At 36.7% G+C, this 18815-nt stretch overlaps 1 protein-coding gene across 1 annotated transcript in view; it reads right to left on the bottom strand.

Annotated features, from left to right (window-relative positions):
* Positions 1–18815, bottom strand: part of LOC134358025 (protein DEK-like) — a 35854-nt gene that overhangs the window by 2363 nt on the left and 14676 nt on the right. Inside the window, exons 2-10 of the mRNA XM_063069890.1 lie at positions 16574–16725; positions 16327–16440; positions 14458–14567; positions 13458–13552; positions 10336–10456; positions 8501–8674; positions 6171–6312; positions 3959–4107; positions 245–313 (exon numbers count right to left, since the gene is read on the bottom strand). Coding sequence (XP_062925960.1) covers positions 245–313; positions 3959–4107; positions 6171–6312; positions 8501–8674; positions 10336–10456; positions 13458–13552; positions 14458–14567; positions 16327–16440; positions 16574–16697 — 1098 coding nt within the window. The 5' untranslated portion in view covers positions 16698–16725. The remainder of the gene's footprint in view (positions 1–244; positions 314–3958; positions 4108–6170; positions 6313–8500; positions 8675–10335; positions 10457–13457; positions 13553–14457; positions 14568–16326; positions 16441–16573; positions 16726–18815) is intronic.

Below are 18815 nucleotides of genomic sequence, written 5' to 3'. Positions count from 1 at the left end.
GCTCTAATTTATAGTAGTTAAATGAGCCAATTAATTAAGCATTTCTTATGCCAGCACTTACATATGATACTAGTCAGAAAATCTGAATCAGCTGGTGACTCTGGACATATTATTTTATCATACAAGTCATAACCTGACATGTTTTCTCAAACATTTTTAAAATTTGATTTCCAGTATTAATGATATTTTGAATCCACATCATCCCTGCTCATTTTGTTAAGTACTTAGAACAATGAATACCTACCGCTTTCACAGTGTTCTTGACAAAATCTTTTTTGTCTGAGAGGTCATATTCTGGATAGACAGCAAATACCTAAAGTAAAGTGGAAATTCATTTAATGATTAAAAAAACAATATTAGAATCATAAGATATTCATTTTACAAACACTGAGTCTCTTATGCATGATCATAGTGCCTGTCCAGATCAAATCAATATAATGCTATATAGCAAATGAAAAAACTGCACAGATTGATCTCATATTACCCAAGGAACAACCAAGTTGAATGCAGTTGAATAACAAGGAAGAGTTCCTTGTTAAATCTAGATATTACAAGAACACTCTCCCCTCAAACATTCTCTGCTACTTAAAACAAATTATGATTGAGTTACTGCATTCTGATTTATACATCCCATTATCAATTACTCAACTGTGCCTTAAGGGATAGCAGAAGAAACCTGTGAAATATTTTAAGGGTCAAAATTTACCTTGCCCATTTTAAACAAGGTTCTTTCACATGAACACATACACACAGTGGCATGCAAAAATTTGGGCACCCCGGTCAAAATTTCTGTTACTTTGAATAGCTAAGTGAGTAAAAGATAACCTGATTTCCAAAAGGCATAAAGTTAAAGATGACACATTTCTTTAATATTTTAAGCAAGACTACTTTTTTATTTCCATCTTTTACAGTTTCAAAATAACAAAAAAGGAAAAGGGCCCCAAATCAAAAATTTGGGCGCCTTACACTGTCAGTACTTGGTAACACCCCCTTTGGCAAGTATCATAGCGTGTAAACGCTTTCTGTAGCCATCTAGGAGTCTTTCAATTTTTGTTTGGGAGATTTTCACCCATTCTTCCTTGCAAAAGGCTTCTATTTCTGTGAGATTCTTGTGCTGTATTGCAGGCACTGCTCTTTTGAGGTCTATCCACAGATTTTCGATGATGTTTAGGTTGGGGGACTGAGGGCCATGGCAAAATCTTCAGCTTGCGCCTCTTGAGATAGTCCATTGTGGATTTTGAGGTGTGTTTAGGATTATTATCCTGTTATAGAAGCCATCTTGTTTTCATCTTCAGTTTGTTTGTTTTTTTTTTACACACTGTGATGTTTGCTTCCAGAATTTGCTGGTATTTAATTGAATTCATTCTTCCCTCTACTAGTGAAATGTTCCCCATGCCACTGGCTGCAACACAAGCCCAAAGCATGATCAATCCACCCCCGTGCTTAACAGTTGGAGAGGTGTTCTATTCATGAAATTCTGCACCCTTTTTTCTCTCCAAACATACCTTTGCTCATTGCAGCCAAAATGTTCTATTTTAACTTCATCAGTCCACAGGACTTGTTTAGATATTCCTTTGCAAACTTCTTTAGGTCATATTTGTGCAAGTGTCACTGCACAGTAGAACAGTGCACCACCACTCCAGAGTATGCTAAATCTTCCTGAAGGTCTTTTGCAGTCTAGCAATCCTACAAGCAGTTCTCTCAAAGTTTTCTTGGTCTTCTAGACCTCAACCTGACCTCCACCATTCCTGTTAACTGCTATTTAATTACATTACGAACTGAAGAAACAGCTACCTGAAAATGCTTTGCTATCTTCTTATAGCCTTCTCCTCCTTTGTGGGCATCATTTATTTTAATTTTCAGAGTGCTGGGCAGCAGCTTAGAGGAGCCCATGGCTGCTAATGGTTGGGACAAGGTTTGAGGAGTCAGGGTATTTATAAAGCTTTGAAATTTGTATCACCTGCCCTTTCTTAACGATGACTGTGAACAAGCCATAGCCCTAACAAGCTAATTAAGGTCTGAGACCTTGGTAAAAGTTATCTGAGACCTCAAATCTCTTGGGATGCCCAAACTTTTGCATGGTGCTCCTTTCCTTTTTTCCCCCCACTCTAAAATTATACAAAACAAAAATACATTAATCTTGCTTAAAATGTTGAAAAGAATGTTTCACCATTAACTTTATAACTTTTGGAGATCAGTTCATCTTCTACTCACTTAACTATTTACAGTAACAGAAATTTTGACTGGGGTACTCAAACTTTTGCATGCCACTGTATATATGCACACACTCATACCTAACATTGTACATTATCTAAATAACTAGATTCAACAAGCAGCCTCGTGCCAATGCACTTTATAACTGAAGCACAACCTCCCTACTTCTCTACGCAATATCTTAGGAATGATAGTCATTTTCCTAATTTGTTATTTACAGCATAGAACAGGGCCTTCCCGCCCAGCAACTTACCCATTTAGCACTAGCCTAATCACTGGACCTTCTAACAGGTACACCTTTGGACTGTGGGAGGTGCTCACAGGAAGGACGTACAAACTTTTTACAGACAGTTGCAGAATTGACTTAGAAATCTACTCCACAATCTAATCCTTCCCTCCTACATGGCTTAAAGCCCTGTTTTTCTTACAGCCATGTGCCAATCTAACAGTGTTAGATATATCTATCATTGTTTAAAAAAAAAAACTACCTCTGACATCTCCCCCAAAATATCCTCTGGCACTGGCACTGCCAACCTGGAAGAAAGGTTCTGGCCATTCACTCTACATAATCGTATACACCTCTATCAGGTTGCCTTTCACCCTCCTTTAGCCCAAAGAGAAAAGCCCCAACTTATCAACCTTTCCTCATTGGACAAATTCTCCAATTCAGTAGCTTTGAACTCTCTCTAAAGCTTCTATATCCTTCCTATAGTGAGGTGATCAGAACTGAACACAACATTCCTAAATGTGGTCTAACTTAGAGATTTATATAGAGCTGCATCATTACCTCATGGCTCCTGAACTGAATTCCCTAATGAAGGCCAGCACACCATACACCTTAATCACCCTATCAACTTGCGCAGCAACTTAGAGGGATCAATGAATATAGACCCCAAGATCCCACTGTTCCTCCACACCACCCAGAATCCTGTCATTATCCTTCTACACCTTCAAGTTTGATCTCTCAAACTTTACAACTCGTTTGTTAATCTTGAGCAAATTTAGCAACCCTGTCTTTGATATTTTAGTCCAAACATTTATAGAAAATACAAAAAGCAGAGGCTCCAGCACTAAACCCTATAGTATACTGTGAGTTAAATCTTTCCAACTAGACAAAAATCTCATTTCTGCCTACTGTTTCTTGGTCAGCTAGTCTTCTATCAATGTTTATCTAAGAAGAATTTTTATTTTGCACAATTACATTCAATATAGCACCTCTAGAAATTCTTAATACACTCAGCAGTAACTCCATATCCCATACTTTCATTCATGACATTTTTGTTTTCTCAATGAAACCCAACAAAACGTGGGCAAGATTGTTCTCCAACCTGTCATAAGCTCAATAGGTCAAAATGGTCATTTTATGTTGTAATAAATATAGAATATGTTGAATTTGCCCAATTAAATTGACTTCTTCTTAAGGGAATTTTGGAAGATTAAAACCAAAGAGTTAACTTCCTCACTAGCCACTTACTTTACTACCCTAGAATCAACTCCACCAGGACTTTAAAAACACCACTTCTCCAACAATTTGCTCAGAACCAATGTCCTGGTCACTGTATTTTTCCTGATTTCCTCCCACCTCTCTTCCAATTTCCGATGATACTAGCCTGAAATTCCTACTGTTTTGTTATAATTGCAGAGAACACTTCAATCCTTAATCCTCAAATAAACATTTTTGCAATAACAAACTGACAAATTCAGATATTTCAAATAAATTGCATACTAATAAAGCAAATTCCACCTTTTTGCAAATTTGTTTCATTGTGACTTCTTCCAAGTTTGCATCAGCCAACAAGTTCATGACAGTTTTCTTTATTTCTTCATCTGTAGGTGGTTTCTTCAGTTTCTTAATCAATGGTTCATCATCAGAACCATCCTCTGATTCACTTTCTGAGAAACAGTGACAAGATGCAATATAAAATTTCAAACAAGTCTCTAAGCAGTAATAAATTTTAGATAAATTAAAAAAAATACATATCTGCATTTGTTATTTCACATCTTTCAGCATTGGGCAAAATTAACACAATATAAAATTTCGAGCAAGGTGTGGGATGGGCAGGTCACATGATGCAGGAGAGTTTATGACTGATGAACTAGCAGAACTTTTTCCATCCAAAAAGCGTTGCTTCAGGCCATGTTAGTATTTAAGTACAAACCATACTGCAGATGGAAAATATACTTAAAGGGAGAGAAAGTAAACACCACATCAACCAAAAATTCATTTGAGGACAATGGAAAAAAAGACATTAAATACAAAGTGAAAATGATCAAAACAGCTCCTCTAATCACTTACTTCATACCAAGATCATTTGCAACACTTACCAGCTGAGATTTACTAACTCTCCCTTTTTTAAAAAATTACAATAGCAAACAGATTTATCATTCTAACTGTACAACTGACCACTGAAAAGCTCTGATTAGTTGAAAGGATTCTTCAGCAGGCCATCTCCTCTAAATAAAAATGTTATGCCAAGAACTATGCAGCCTGAGTTGAATTTCTAATATACAGTATATTTAAGCGGATGACTCCAATGGTAATGAAGTTATGACAGCACAATAGTTTGTTGAGTACACAGACCTGGTGTTCAATTTCTACATGCAAAGGTACTTCAGATAGCACAATACCAAAAAGATTGCTCCACAACAGATTAAAGGAAAGGAATGGACTAAGTTAACTCCATTCCATGTCAGAAACATTTGTTAATGAATATAGATCATGAATTTTATTAAGACCATAAGACATAGGAGCAGAATTAGGCCATTTGGCCCATCGAGCTAGCTCCACAATTCAATCATGACTGATTTATTATCCCCCTCAACCCCATTCTCACCGAAAGATGTGACACCCTTACTTAATCAAAAATCTATCAATCTGTTTTAAATATACCCAGTGACTTGGCCTCCACAGCTGCCTGATGCAATAAATTCCACAAATTATAGGATTTACATCAGTGGAAGATATTTTCTACTAAGTGCACTAAATGTTTCATTTCTTGACCCAGTGGGATTACTGGAGAGGTTTATGATCCCATGCATTACAACACTGGCCAGATAGTACTAATTCTTACCAAAGGGGTGTTCCAGAAAATTTGCACCATAATTGGCTTCTAAAATGCAATATTATACAAATTTATGCAATTTTAAAAAAGTAACCAATGAGATCAGCAAAGCAGTTAATTTCAACAGCTTTTGTTTTCGACTTTGTAAACTAGATCTTTGGGTAGAGCACAATAATGCCTTAAATCCTTACTTAAAAATGATAATCCCACAATAATGCTGTAATTCATCCAACATCAAACAGGGGAATAAATCTTCATTCCCCTACCATGTTAGTTTTTATTAAAATGCAACTTAAGAAAACTATTCGCTTACTCATGCCTGGCTTCTCAGTCAAAGCTACCTTTACAGTGCCACTTCCCGAATTTAAATTACATTAAATTGGTATTAGGTGATCCAGCAAATTACAGTGTTGTTTTTTGAAATTATAAGTAATCCTCAGAGGTGAAAAACTAGTCACCTGCAAACATACTGGGCAGTTTCATTTCAGTTCTTAGTGGAAGCACTGTTTATCATTAAGTAAACAAATTCCCAAGTATAATTACACAATTGGTATGAACTTTTCTGTATCTAAACTGCCATTAGCCTGGTTGTAACACTGAACACAAATGAGAAAGAATGTATTAAGAAAGAATGCTCCTGTATTAAGTCTTATCACTTTTTAGAAAAAAAAATTTAGAGAAATGAAAAATGGACAGTTAAAAAGAAAAATCAATAATGCACTTTTATAAAACTACAGATTTTACCCAAGTAATTTATACTTATTTTGATGATGTGAATAAAATAAGGGTATTTCCCCCCCCAAAAAAACAGCCAACCAATATTTACTTTCAAACATCCTATAACTGTTATTTGGTCATTTGATACTTCCACAAAATGGTTACTGAAGTACTAACCCTTCTTGGCAGGAGCTGCAGTTTTCTTTGCAGTGCTACTGTCCGCTTTTTTCACATTTGTTATTTTAGTATTTTGTCCCTTCTTGCCTTTGGACGCTGCTTTTGTTGTGGCCTTCTCTTTTTTAGTTCCTTTCTTTGGTGGCTGGAAAATAAAAGAGATTTTTCAATGCACTCTTAAAGCATTGAGTGCCATTCTGCAATATGCTTTAGGGTTTTGATAAAATAATTTCCAAAAACTGCATGATGCCATGGAAATCTTATCCTGATGAAGAACAAGCAACCATTGTTCAAAGTAAATTTAATTACAGAAACCTGCAAAAATATATAAATATAATCAACATTGCAGAAAGTAGTTCATTCCTCCAATAAACCAGCTGTACACTTCAAACACAATAGACTGCAGAATACAATGCAATTCAAATATATTCCTCATGTGACAGTTATGAACCTAGGTCACTCACCAATTGTTCTAGCTGTTTTGTAAGCATCAAAATGACAGGAAAAATAAGTAATAGCATGTGAATGAGGTTGGATTGGAAGGAGATGGATGGAAAGCAGGTTGGGGTCTCCAGAAGGGGATGGAGGATGTGTCGGTTAAAAATGTGGAAAATTAAATAACGACATGTTTTGTAGGCATTTGTGTCGAATTGACTACATTTGTACAGTATGAGGATAGAATACAAAGTTTATGCATGTGTATATACACAAGAGCATGCAAAACCTGACTGAGTGGTAGTTAGCAAGCTGCAGCCATTTCATTAAAATAATTCATGCTTCAGGTTCTTCTATATTGTGTTAGGAAGTCATCCTTAGCTCTGAACAACTGCTTAAGACAACAAAAAAATAAGGAGTTTAACTAAATCTATTCCCAAATATATACTTAACAATTTGAGTTTTCTTTTTGCTAACTTGTGCAAAAATCATTTTATGTAAAGTTGCAATACTGAATATTTGTTAAGATTTACATCTGTAAGTGCACTCCCAGACCTTGATTTATTAATATTCCAGATTTGCTTTCCATATTGCTTATCATTATCACCTGTTCAGTACATTGTTTGTCAGTATTATTTTATACACCTTAATCTCTACTTCAAATTTTTGATGACTTTCATACAGCACTAGATTTATCTAACTGCTTCAATTACCTAGTCATGGCCCATTGTTCTCAATAATTGAAAAACTTTAAGGACTGAAGAATTACCAACATTTAGTAAAAAAAAAGCTCAACTTTTAATCAAAGGAAAATAAAAACTGCAGAGAATTTAGTTTTTTTTCCAATGAAATGTATTAAATGCAATCGCATCAATATGTCATTACTTGGACTTCATTTTCATTTCTGTGCATAACTAATACCATAACATTAACCCATATTGTAGAATCAAAATCTTACAGCATTTCTTCTCTTGTATCTATATATTTGAAATCCCTTGGTTAATGAATGAGGAACAGTACACCCAGATACCTTTTCAGTTGGTGAATCATTAACTGTCAGATATAAATACCAAGGAGTTTAAAATAATTTTGATGCTACAAAGGTAGCAACAAGAACCTAACCAGTTATTATATAGCTCATCACAATTACCAGGACAGAGATCCAAGAATTATGTAGTGCATATCAAACAAAAATTGAAACAGCAGGTAATACATCTTCAAATCTCATCTGAATTCTGTTTGCATTCTTCAGTCAAATTTGCAAAAGCACCCAAGACAGTTCATGACTTCATAGTTCAAAATTCCCATGAAACTGTAGCTAGAATCAGCAAACACCATCCTTTGACAAAAATACAAAAAGGCTCAGGACCCTGACAGAAGGAAACTTTGTTCATATGTGTTTTTATTATGCAGCTTCTTACTCTTAAATAGTAAACCCTAGTTCTAGATTCTCTAGTGAAGGAAATGCCCTCTCAAGCTCAATTGACATTCAACCATACTCATGAATACATCCAAACGAAACAGCATTCCTCCAGGGCCAAGATGCAGTTAAAACAGCAGAAAAACAGAGTCATAAAAAAATGTAGTGCCTGAGCATCGTGGTCAGATTGATGGTACATGGGACTTCGTCCTGGAATCACGTTTCTGCAACCAGCAGTCTTCATCACGCACCAGTGCAGCACCGACAGGAGCAGCCAGCCCTCAACCTAGCTAGCATGGACTCCAGCATGCCCAGAGGCCTCTGCTCTCTCCTATACTGCCTTTGGCACCTGTCAAATGTTTTGGGGAGGCCTTGCTCACTCTTATAATTATAGATCAGTACAAATGTTAAAAATAACTAGTTAATCCCTGCAAAGGGGGCAAAAAACTCTACATTTTCAGGAATGATAATTACAAACCTCCACTGTTTCTTCCACATCGCTTTCATGTGAAGATTTTTCCTGTTCTTTCTTTTCTTCCTCACTGCTGGATTCATCTGTAAGAATCTCTTCTAAAGCCTTTGATTTCTTCTTGGACCCTGAACTTTCCTTCTTTCCACCCTTTTGACGCTTTTTCTTGGGCTTTGGTAGTGACTACATATATAATTAAAAGCAAAATAATTTTGTTAGATTTATTTAAGTATCATACCTAGAACCTACAAAGTAATGAGACTATATGGTTAAGATCTGTAATATTTTTATTTAAAGATAATAAGCATGGTCCTAAATTTTTCTTTGCAGTATTTTTGACGATGTTGCATTTTTTTGTACATGAGAATGAATAAAATTATTGTACATTAATACATTCTAATATCAAAAGTAATAATTTTATTCTGGTTCACAGATTTTGGTTGTGATTATAAATTAATTTTAGCAGATAATGGAAACAAACCTAATTATAAACTTCTTTCTGATGATAGTTATAAGAAAAAACAAGCACACGTTACCAAGGTCAGAGTCACATAGTAAGGAAAGGCACATCATGTCCAACCTGCCCATCAAGGACCCATCTACGTTTATCCCATTTACCAACCCTTGGTCCATAGCCTTCTATGTCTCTATGATTCAAATGCTTGTCTAGGTCCTTCATAAAATCTAAATGTACCTGCCACATCACTTACTTACAGTGCATTCCAGATTTCAAGAAGAAACCTCCTCAGGTTACTTCCTAATTTCTTACTCAAATCTCAAGCCCTCTAATTCTTGACCCCTCTATGAGGAAATATTTCTACCATCTATGCCTTTTAGTTCTGCACAATTCTATCATATCTTCCTTCACTTCATGCTATCCACCCTCTCCTAAATGAAACACTCCATTCTAGGCAACATCCCAAGAATCTCCTCTGCAGCTCCTCCAGTGCAAACACATCTTCTTATACTCTAGTAAGCAGGAATGTACATAGAACTCAAGCTGTCATCCAACTTGTATTTTATAAGGTTGCATCACAATTTCTCTGCTCTTGTATTCTCTGTCCTGGTTAATGAAGCCAACCATTTCATATTTCTTCACCACCTTAGTTACCTTACAGGACTCATGGACTTTTTACACCAAAGTCCCAAAATACTCCCCAAAGCCTAATCATTTATAATGTCTTACTGATCACCTATCAGGATTAAATTCCATGTGCCATTACTCTGCCCATCTTAACAATTGATCAATATTAACCTGAAGCCTTGAACTATCCTACGAACACCAATTTTAATGTAATCTACAAATTTACTAACCCTACCTATTACATTATATCTGAACTATTAACATCTAAAATAAGGGCCTAGCATCAGTCCATGCAGAACACCAATGGTCACATGGTTCCAATCATTAAAACCAGTGTCACCCTGTGCTTCCATTACCAAGCCAACCTAGATCTAATTTGCCAACTTGCGTTGGCTTCCATGGGCTCTAACCACCGACCCATTTCACGTGTGACTTCATTGAAGGCTTTAGTAAAAGTACACCATGGAATCATGCCCTCATTAATACATTTAGTTCTCTTCAAAAAAAATCCAAATTGGTCAGATAGGATTGTCCTGCCAAAATCATGCTGACCATTTTTAATTAATCCCGTTTTCCAAATGGAGATTAATCCTATCCTTTTCCTAATAACCTGCCTTTTACACATTTTAGAGTGGTATTACACAGATAATCCCTGCTGTCCTTATACTTTAGTTGCTGCAATTAAAATATTAAAATGAGTGTAAATTGCATAGAGTTTTTCCTCTTTTCAAATAAGCAACTCAGATTTCAGAACATCTACCTTCCCAGATGCTTTGGGTCTCATCAAGAAGTTCAAAATTTTTGATACAAGTTCATCTTTAGTACCCTTTCTTTCCAGATCCAGGACAGTACAGATCACCTTCAATACTGATATTGGATTCCTAAAATTATAAAGGGGGGGGGGGGAGGGGGGGAGAGAAAGATGGTAGACCAAAAAAAAAATGAATCCATCGATCAGTACAAACAATAGAAAGCACACTCATTTTCATTAAAAAAAATGAAGTGTCTTCAAGTGCCTTCCTGTAGCATTTTGTCCATTTGTCAAAGGCCAAGTCTTTGTCAGTGAATTATCAAAGGCAATCATTGGTCTTTGGAACCTGCATGCTGCTTACCCAAACTTCACCTGGATGTGAAGGGCCAGTTGAGCTGACCTTCCAAGTTCAACAAGGTCCTGTAAGACAAAGCTGGCTTCAAGCAGCAACTGCCTCTGATGAAGACATTTAATATTAACTAATTCTGGGTTCATATTTTTATAAAGTTGTTCTTGGAATAGGTTGACAAGGCATATGAAATAAAAGTGTAAAGCCCTACAAACAGTATAGTAAATCAAGAAAAAAAATTGATTTTGCTCTTTCGAAAAGTAGAACTCCAACATAATCCATTTAGAACTTAGTTGATGCTCAATTAGCACATTTTATGGATTATCAGGTTTTTTAAAAAAAAACTAATACTGAAACATACTTGTTTTTCTTTCATGTCATACAGTGGTATAATACTTTTTCTGGTGAATTCAATGAGTTGAATGGAGCAGGAAAGATGCAAGCTCTCCAGACCACAGTTTCAGTTGTAAACTTTATGCACATTTCTGATACTTGGTGTTGAAAGCCATAGCCTTGGCTGCACAAATCAAGGCCCCAGCAACACTCCTGACCTCTGACAGTAGCTACACTCTCTATTTGCACTGTGGACTTTCAATTCACATTCCAGACTAGTGAGTAAACCAGATGCCAGACAAACACAATTTCCAACTAATCAGATGCCTGATAATCAATTTTTAATCTAATATACATTTCAAATGCAAATATCAGTATGACTGAGCTAATGCATTCTTTACCCCCTTACAGGGATTATTATTTTACTATTCACATAGGCTTCAAATAAAGTGATATAAATTGGGAGGAAGGAGGAAAGAAGTGGGGGGGGGGGAGGTGGAGTGAAGCTAAAGCTGTAAAAATAAAAAAATGTGATTAACACAGCATTAGTGCAAACAGCCAGCTGTTGGTCAACATGGTCTTGCAAGGCTGAGACCCATTTCCATGCTCTCTCTGTCATTATCAAAATAGGGCATTAACATGACCCCAGAGCTGAGAACTATTAATTCTTTCTCTTTTCTACTTTGTCTCATTTTCAAACAATGAACTGCCTCCCACTGGAGGAAGCATTCATCATGTAAATTCCCCTTAGAACCTTACATTTCAATCAAGTTCCCTTTCTCTTTTCTAAACTTAACTGAATACAAGTACTTTCCTCGCTGCTTCTAATTTAACATCTTTCCTTAAAGAGATCAATACTATGTGCAACAGCTCGATGTAGTCTCAATAATTGCCCATAAAATTGAATAGGCTCCCTAATTTTGTGTTCAATAAACAAAACTACTTCCTTGTTTTCCTACCTTTCTGCTACCTGCAACTAGCCATTTGCAAATCATGCAAAAGTGCACTCATACCTTTATGCATCTTAAAGGTCTCTCACTATATTGTAGTTTCAATTTTAGACAAAATAATCAACTTCACATTTACCCCATTACACTGCATTAGCCAAATCCTTTGCCCATTCATTTAACATTTGTCTCTTCAAGTTCACTTCACAACTTTCTTTCCTAACACTGTTTAGGCCTGCTCCATTTTCTGCTTGATCAATAGCTTTCTATCAACACCATATGTTATCTCCTGGAGTCGGAGGTTTGATTTGCAAAAGACCAATGATGTAACACCTAATCAAATGCCTACTGGAAATTCTAGTGCAACCACCAGTTCCTCCTTTTTTCACAACCCACATCATTCTGTAAAGAACTCCAATAAATTGATCAAACAGGATTTCCCTTTCAGAAAAGCAAGACTTGGTGATTATTAGTTTACCGTGACTTCTTTTTTAATTGTGCCCTGCTACAACAGTTTTAATGATAACCAAATTTTCCTAGGACTTTTTCTGAGTAATGGATTTGCTATTTTCTAATCCAATGAAATAATTCCTGAATCTCCATTTTTTGAAAATTGAAGCCAATGTATCAATCGCAAACTCGAGAAAATCCAGATGCTGGAAATCCAAGAAACACACACACAAAATGCTGGACGAACTCAGCAGGGTCAGGCAGCGTCCAAGGAAAAGAGCGAACAGTTGATGCTTTGGGCCAAAGACACTTCATTAGGATCCTGATAATGTATTAACCATCCTAGTAAGCTGTGTTCCAAAGAAACTCTGCATTATAGAAAATCATATTTAAAAAATTGTGTCAATAGGAAAGTGAACTGGGGGTAAAGTTTCAGATTCATAATAAGTAAATTTTCCAGGAGGATTTTCAAAAATAAAGGTTTTAAATAACTATTAAATTTGTTTGTTAGTGCAAGCTAAAATACTAAATTATACAAGTTACATTACAAACTGCATACAAGTATGGTTGCACAATTTCTAATAGTGACATTTACTTCTCAATTTCCAATGTCCTCCCATGGTGAAACTAGCAGCCTGTGTTTTTGAGAGACAATGGCAACAGCTATGACTCTTCCTACCCTCCCTCCAACCAGGCAGCTTTTTGTCCTGGTTGTCTATTTCAGAATTGACCCTTAAGTGGTTCTCTGGTTCCCAAACTACATCATGTTATCACCAATTCAGACCGTGTAATGTAAATAGTGTTCCTATCACTATTAATTGCATTGTATCCAACTGTGTTATGGATACATGTGTTATAGCAGAATTATATTTCGATACTACTTGGACTCAAATGACAAATTTAATTCACACTAAATACATGTACAGTTACTTTAAACCCAATTAATGACATCAAGGTAAAAGCATTTTAAATGTTCTTATCCATAATATTCCATTTTGGAACATCTACTCTTAATAGCATGCAATACGAAAATTGAATATTTGGTCACTCACTTTTTCAGTATCTCTTCTTTTTTCTTGTGCTGGTCACTGCCACTTTCAAAGGAGAATCCAGTGAACAGACGAATGTTTTTCTTCAATGTGGGAAGCTGAAAAGCATCAAAGACAAAAAAAAACCTCATTAATAAAGGGTGTTCAGAGTAAATGTCACATATACTGACTGGATTAGAGTATTAAAAACAAAGGCATCATACCTTCCCATTGTAAGTAGAATTTCTATTTATTATTGAGCTATATCGCAGAGTAGGCCCTTCCGGTCCTTCGAACCACACTTCCCAGCAACCCCCGATTTAACCCTAGCCTAATCATGGGACAATTTACAATGACCAATTAACCTACCAAATGGTATGTCTTTCGACGGTGGAATGAAACTGAAACACCAAAGGGAATCCACAGAGTCATGGAGAAAATGTACAAACACCTTACAGGCAGAAGTGGGATTAGGTATTTGCATTTAGTGAGTAGCACAGCCATGCCACAGAATATACAGATTTAAATCCTTGGTCTGTACTTCATTAACACTGAACTTAACTCTATTGCAGGGGTTCCCAACCTTGCTTAATAGTGTTGGTCCATGGCATAAAAAAGGATCTATTGCAATCAGGAGAGGATTAACTTAAAATCCCTGTTGGAAGTGTCAGTTTATGTAAGGAACAGAAAATGTTGACTAATGCCATTGTCAGCTATGACCATTGCTACTTCAGTGTTATACATAAATGTCACCAGCTCCCACGAATTGTTGTGTAAAGGACTGCCTCCTTAAAGGTGTTCAGAAAATTTCTCAAGCAAAATAAAAAAAAATCCTAGTTTTGGTCTAGTGCAAAGGCTGCATTGCAATTGAGTTTTCAAGATAAGCCACTCAGCAAGGGACTCCTTATAAAATTAAGCTATAAAATGTTATTTCATTTAGAAAGTCCTGGAATCATACAACTTTAAAACAGTTTGTCAAATTACTTAAAATGAACAATAACAAACAAGTTTTCAGTCATCTTACCGAACCTGGCCTATTGTATAAGATTTTGTGCAGTATTTTGAGATCTTCAGCCTTTGTTTTGCTCATGAAATACTGTATTCTCTCAATTTCTCCCAGCCTTGTGCCTCTACCTAGTCAAAACAAACTCATAAATTATTAATATCTTGCACATTATTTTAACAATGCACACGGTTGCTCCATCAGGTTTTCAAAAAAAAATACTTTAACTAGTTAAGTTAAAGAGAATCCAAGTCCAATACACCTTTATCTTCCACAACTTAAAACTTCCAAACCTGAACACATCCTGTGAATAATGGATGAGGTGCTTATCCAACATACTCATCTTCATAATTAACAAGAACCACTTCCAGGCACTCTGGATTTCTCCCACATCCCATGGACATGTGGGTTGACCGATCAATTGGACAGTGCAAGGTGCACAAGTGAGTGGTAACATCTGGGTGGAGTTGATAAGGGGAGAATTTAAAAAACAACAGGATCAATGTGAGATTAACATAAATGGACGGATGATAGCTAATGCAGACCAGTGGGCGAAAGTATCTTGTTCCATGCTGTATATCTGTGCTTGACTACAACTGACATCTGAATGAGAGACACGAGTGGGCAATTTGCTTTCAGTTCTGTTCCCCAGTAAAGTAAAGTGGATTCCAGTTAATTAGTCCAATCAGTTAATCAGGGCAGCTACTTATATTGAACACCATGACGTTTAATTGGGACAGGACACTGCTGCCAAATAGTTTCTAACTAGCATCAGTTGCACGAACTTGTATGGCCATCAGTGACACTACACTGTACTTACAGTGAAGTTTTAAAATAGCTTCAGCTGTGCATGTGTTTAAAAAAAAGTGATTTTTGCCATTGATAGTTGGCGAGAAGTAAACAGTCAGACAATCCAGAACAGATTTGCTCACTGCAATTTTGAACATTCGGGCTTGGAGATGCCAGAAATGGCTAGGATGAAACAAGTTAGGAACTATGAAGAATTAAAACATCAACAATTATCTTGAATGTTACAATGAAAATGAAGATTTGGAGGATGCAATTGTTGCCAGCATTGTATGTAGGTAGTTCATTATCTGCACTAGGTGCCTGCGCTGATTTTGTTCATTTACAGTCTATCAAAAGAACTTGGAAGCGTATTCTGGATGAAGTTCTTTGTCAATAACGATTAGAAACTATAGTGTTTCATAGCACTGTCATAACACCAGTAGTGTTCTAATTTGTTCTGTATTTCATTTATATACCTAGTTTGTTACTCAGTTAAACCATAATTTGTCTTTTCTGTACCTTTTAAACTATTTCCATGAAACTTCAGCTAATTAGGAGAGCTGCTGTACTTGCCCCAATTAACAAGAATCTAATGTATTCAAAAATTTTAAGGCAACAGAAATCTTACACGTTTAATACATCTTGAACACATCCAGCTGAACTGTGCAAATACAAAATTATAAATTCAACAATTAATTTTCTATTTTTTAAATGGACATTTATTTAAGACCCTGATCAAAATAATTTCAAATCATCCAAGACTAACTAATCAATGGCTTTCACGATACATTCAATCTTTAGGTATTTCAATTCGTTACTAATTGCGTACGAACTTATTTTACCCTTAAAATTCAACTGTTACATTACACATACAATGGAATATGGTCCTCTTCTCCTTCCAAGGAACACAATTTACCCAAGAACATAGACTGCCACAAGACAAAACTTAAAAAAATCAAATCATCCCCATTCCTTTCACAGACCATACAGCATCACGAACTCCAAGATCTATCCAAACACTTTCTGGTCCCATCCCCCACTCAAAACAAAAAGCAATAACATTAAAACCTAGAATTAGGACCACAAAACTGGAATGTTTACCTTCAGGAATACTAAACGTCTCTTTTGCAGATGGTGTCACTTGTAAAGTCAATCTTTCCACTTTTTTCTTTTCCCTTTTCCCCTCTACAATAGGACATCTTTCCAGTAATCCAACTGCAACATTAAATTGGTTAAATTAGCATTTCAGGATGTATACTGTATACATTTCTCTGACATAACATGTACCTTTAAAACGATTTTTGACTTATAGCTCTTTAAATTAAAAAGGGACTGATTTGTACTCTACCTCTTTCTTCTTCTTCTTCCTCTTCACTTTCCATTTTTTCTTCCTCTGTTTTTGTGGAAGATTTATCAGGCTTATTTTTCTTCTTTGCTCCTTCAGCCTTTCCTCCTTTCTCGGGTGTAGACATCTTTACAACTACTTCTGTGACAGAATATCTGTCAATTACAAAGAAAATGCACATTAGCAATTACATAGTTGATATTAGCATTATTAAAAATATATCATCATTATAACATGGTACTTAAAATGATGCAACCCAAGCTCACCATCAAGTATTGATTTAAAAAGAACAATTAAAAAAGGTAAGCAAGAGCAATAGTAGGCCACACGACCAATTCAATGCCCTGCCCAATACCCAGTTATTCATGACTCAGCATTTATTGCATTCCAGAATTCCAGAATTGTTGGCACTAGGTCAATGACGTCAGTGGCAGGAAAGATGCTGGAGTCAATTATAAAAGATGAAATTACCACACATCTGGATAGCAGTAACAGGATTGGTCCGAGTCAGCATGCATTTACGAAGGAGGAATCGTAACAGGATTGGTCCGAGTCAGCATGCATTTACGAAGGAGGAATCGTGCTTGACTAATCTTCTGGAATTTTTTGAGGATGTAACTATGAAAATGGACAAGGGAGAGCCAGTGGATGTAGTATACCTGGACTTTCAGAAAGCCTTTGATAAAGTCCCACATAGGAGATTAGTGGGCAAAATTAGGGCACATGGTATTGGGGGCAGAGTACTGACATGGATTGAAAATTGGCTGGCTGACAGAAAACAAAGAGTAGCGATTAACGGGTCCCTTTCGGAATGGCAGGCGGTGACCAGTGGGGTACCGCAGGGTTCAGTGCTGGGACCGCAGCTGTTTACAATATATATTAATGATTTAGATGAGGGAATTAAAAGTAACATTAGCAAATTTGCCGATGACACAAAGCTGGGTGGCAGTGTGAAATGTGAGGAGGATGTTATGAGAATGCAGGGTGACTTGGACAGGCTGGGTGAGTGGGCGGATGCATGGCAGGTACAGTTTAATGTGGATAAATGTGAAGTTATCCACTTTGGTGGTAAGAACGGGAAGGCAGATTATTATCTAAATGGAGTCAAATTAGGAAAAGGGGAAGCACAACGAGATCTAGGTGTTCTTGTACATCAGTCACTGAAAACAAGCATGCAAGTACAGCAGGCAGTGAAGAAAGCTAATGGCATGCTGGCCTTCATAACAAGAGTATAAGAGCAAAGAGGTCCTTCTGCAGCTGTACAGGGCCCTGGTGAGACCACACCTGGAGTACTGTGTGCAGTTTTGGTCTCCAAATTTGAGGAAGGACATTCTTGCTATTGAGGGAGTGCAACGTAGGTTCACAAGGTTAATTCCCGGGATGGCGGGACTGTCGTATGTCGAAAGATTGGAGCGACTGGGCTTGTATACTCTGGAATTTAGAAGGCTGAGAGGGGATCTTACTGGAACATATAAGATTATTAAGGGATTGGACAACCTGGAGGCAGGAAGCATGTTCCCGCTGATGGGTGAGTCCCGAACCAGAGGCCATTGTTTAAGAATAAGGGGTAGGCCATTTAGAACAGAGTTGAGGAAAATCTTTTTCACCCAGAGAGTGGTGGATATATGGAATGCTCTGCCCCAGAAGGCTGTGGAGGCCAAGTCTCTGGATGCTTTCAAGAAAGAGATGGATAGAGCTCTTAAAGATAGCGGAATCAAAGGTTATGGGGATAAGGCAGGAACTGGATACTGATTGTGGATGATCAGCCATGATCACAGTAAATGGCGGTGCTGGCCTGAAGGGCCAAATGTCCTACCCCTGCACCTATTGTCTATATCAAGCTGGTGTGAAATTGCACAACATGCTTTTGTGCTTTCCACCACCTAAGCTTGATCATAGCGTTCTGTAAGGGTTTGTAAGCTGAAGAGGCCTAAACTGTGATGTAAGTGATAAGGTGGTGCAGGATAATTCCATTCTTTTGAGCAATTGCAAGAAAAAGTTTGTGAACCCTTTGCATTTACCTGGTTTTCTGCATTAATTACTTAAAATGTGGTCTGACTTTCATCTTAATCACAATAATAGACAAACACAATATGCCTAAACTAGTAATACATAAACAATTGTACTTCTCATGTCTTTATTGAACAGATTATTTAATTATTTACAGTCCAGCATGGAAATAGTATGTGAACCCTTGTATTTAATAACTGGTAGAACCTACTTTAGCAGCAATAACCTCCATCAA

Source organism: Mobula hypostoma, chromosome 17, assembly GCF_963921235.1.
Source record: "Mobula hypostoma chromosome 17, sMobHyp1.1, whole genome shotgun sequence".
NCBI classification, from domain to species: Eukaryota; Metazoa; Chordata; class Chondrichthyes; order Myliobatiformes; family Myliobatidae; genus Mobula; species Mobula hypostoma.
Note: the sequence above shows the minus strand (reverse complement) of the source record. Positions and strands in the feature narration are given on the sequence as shown.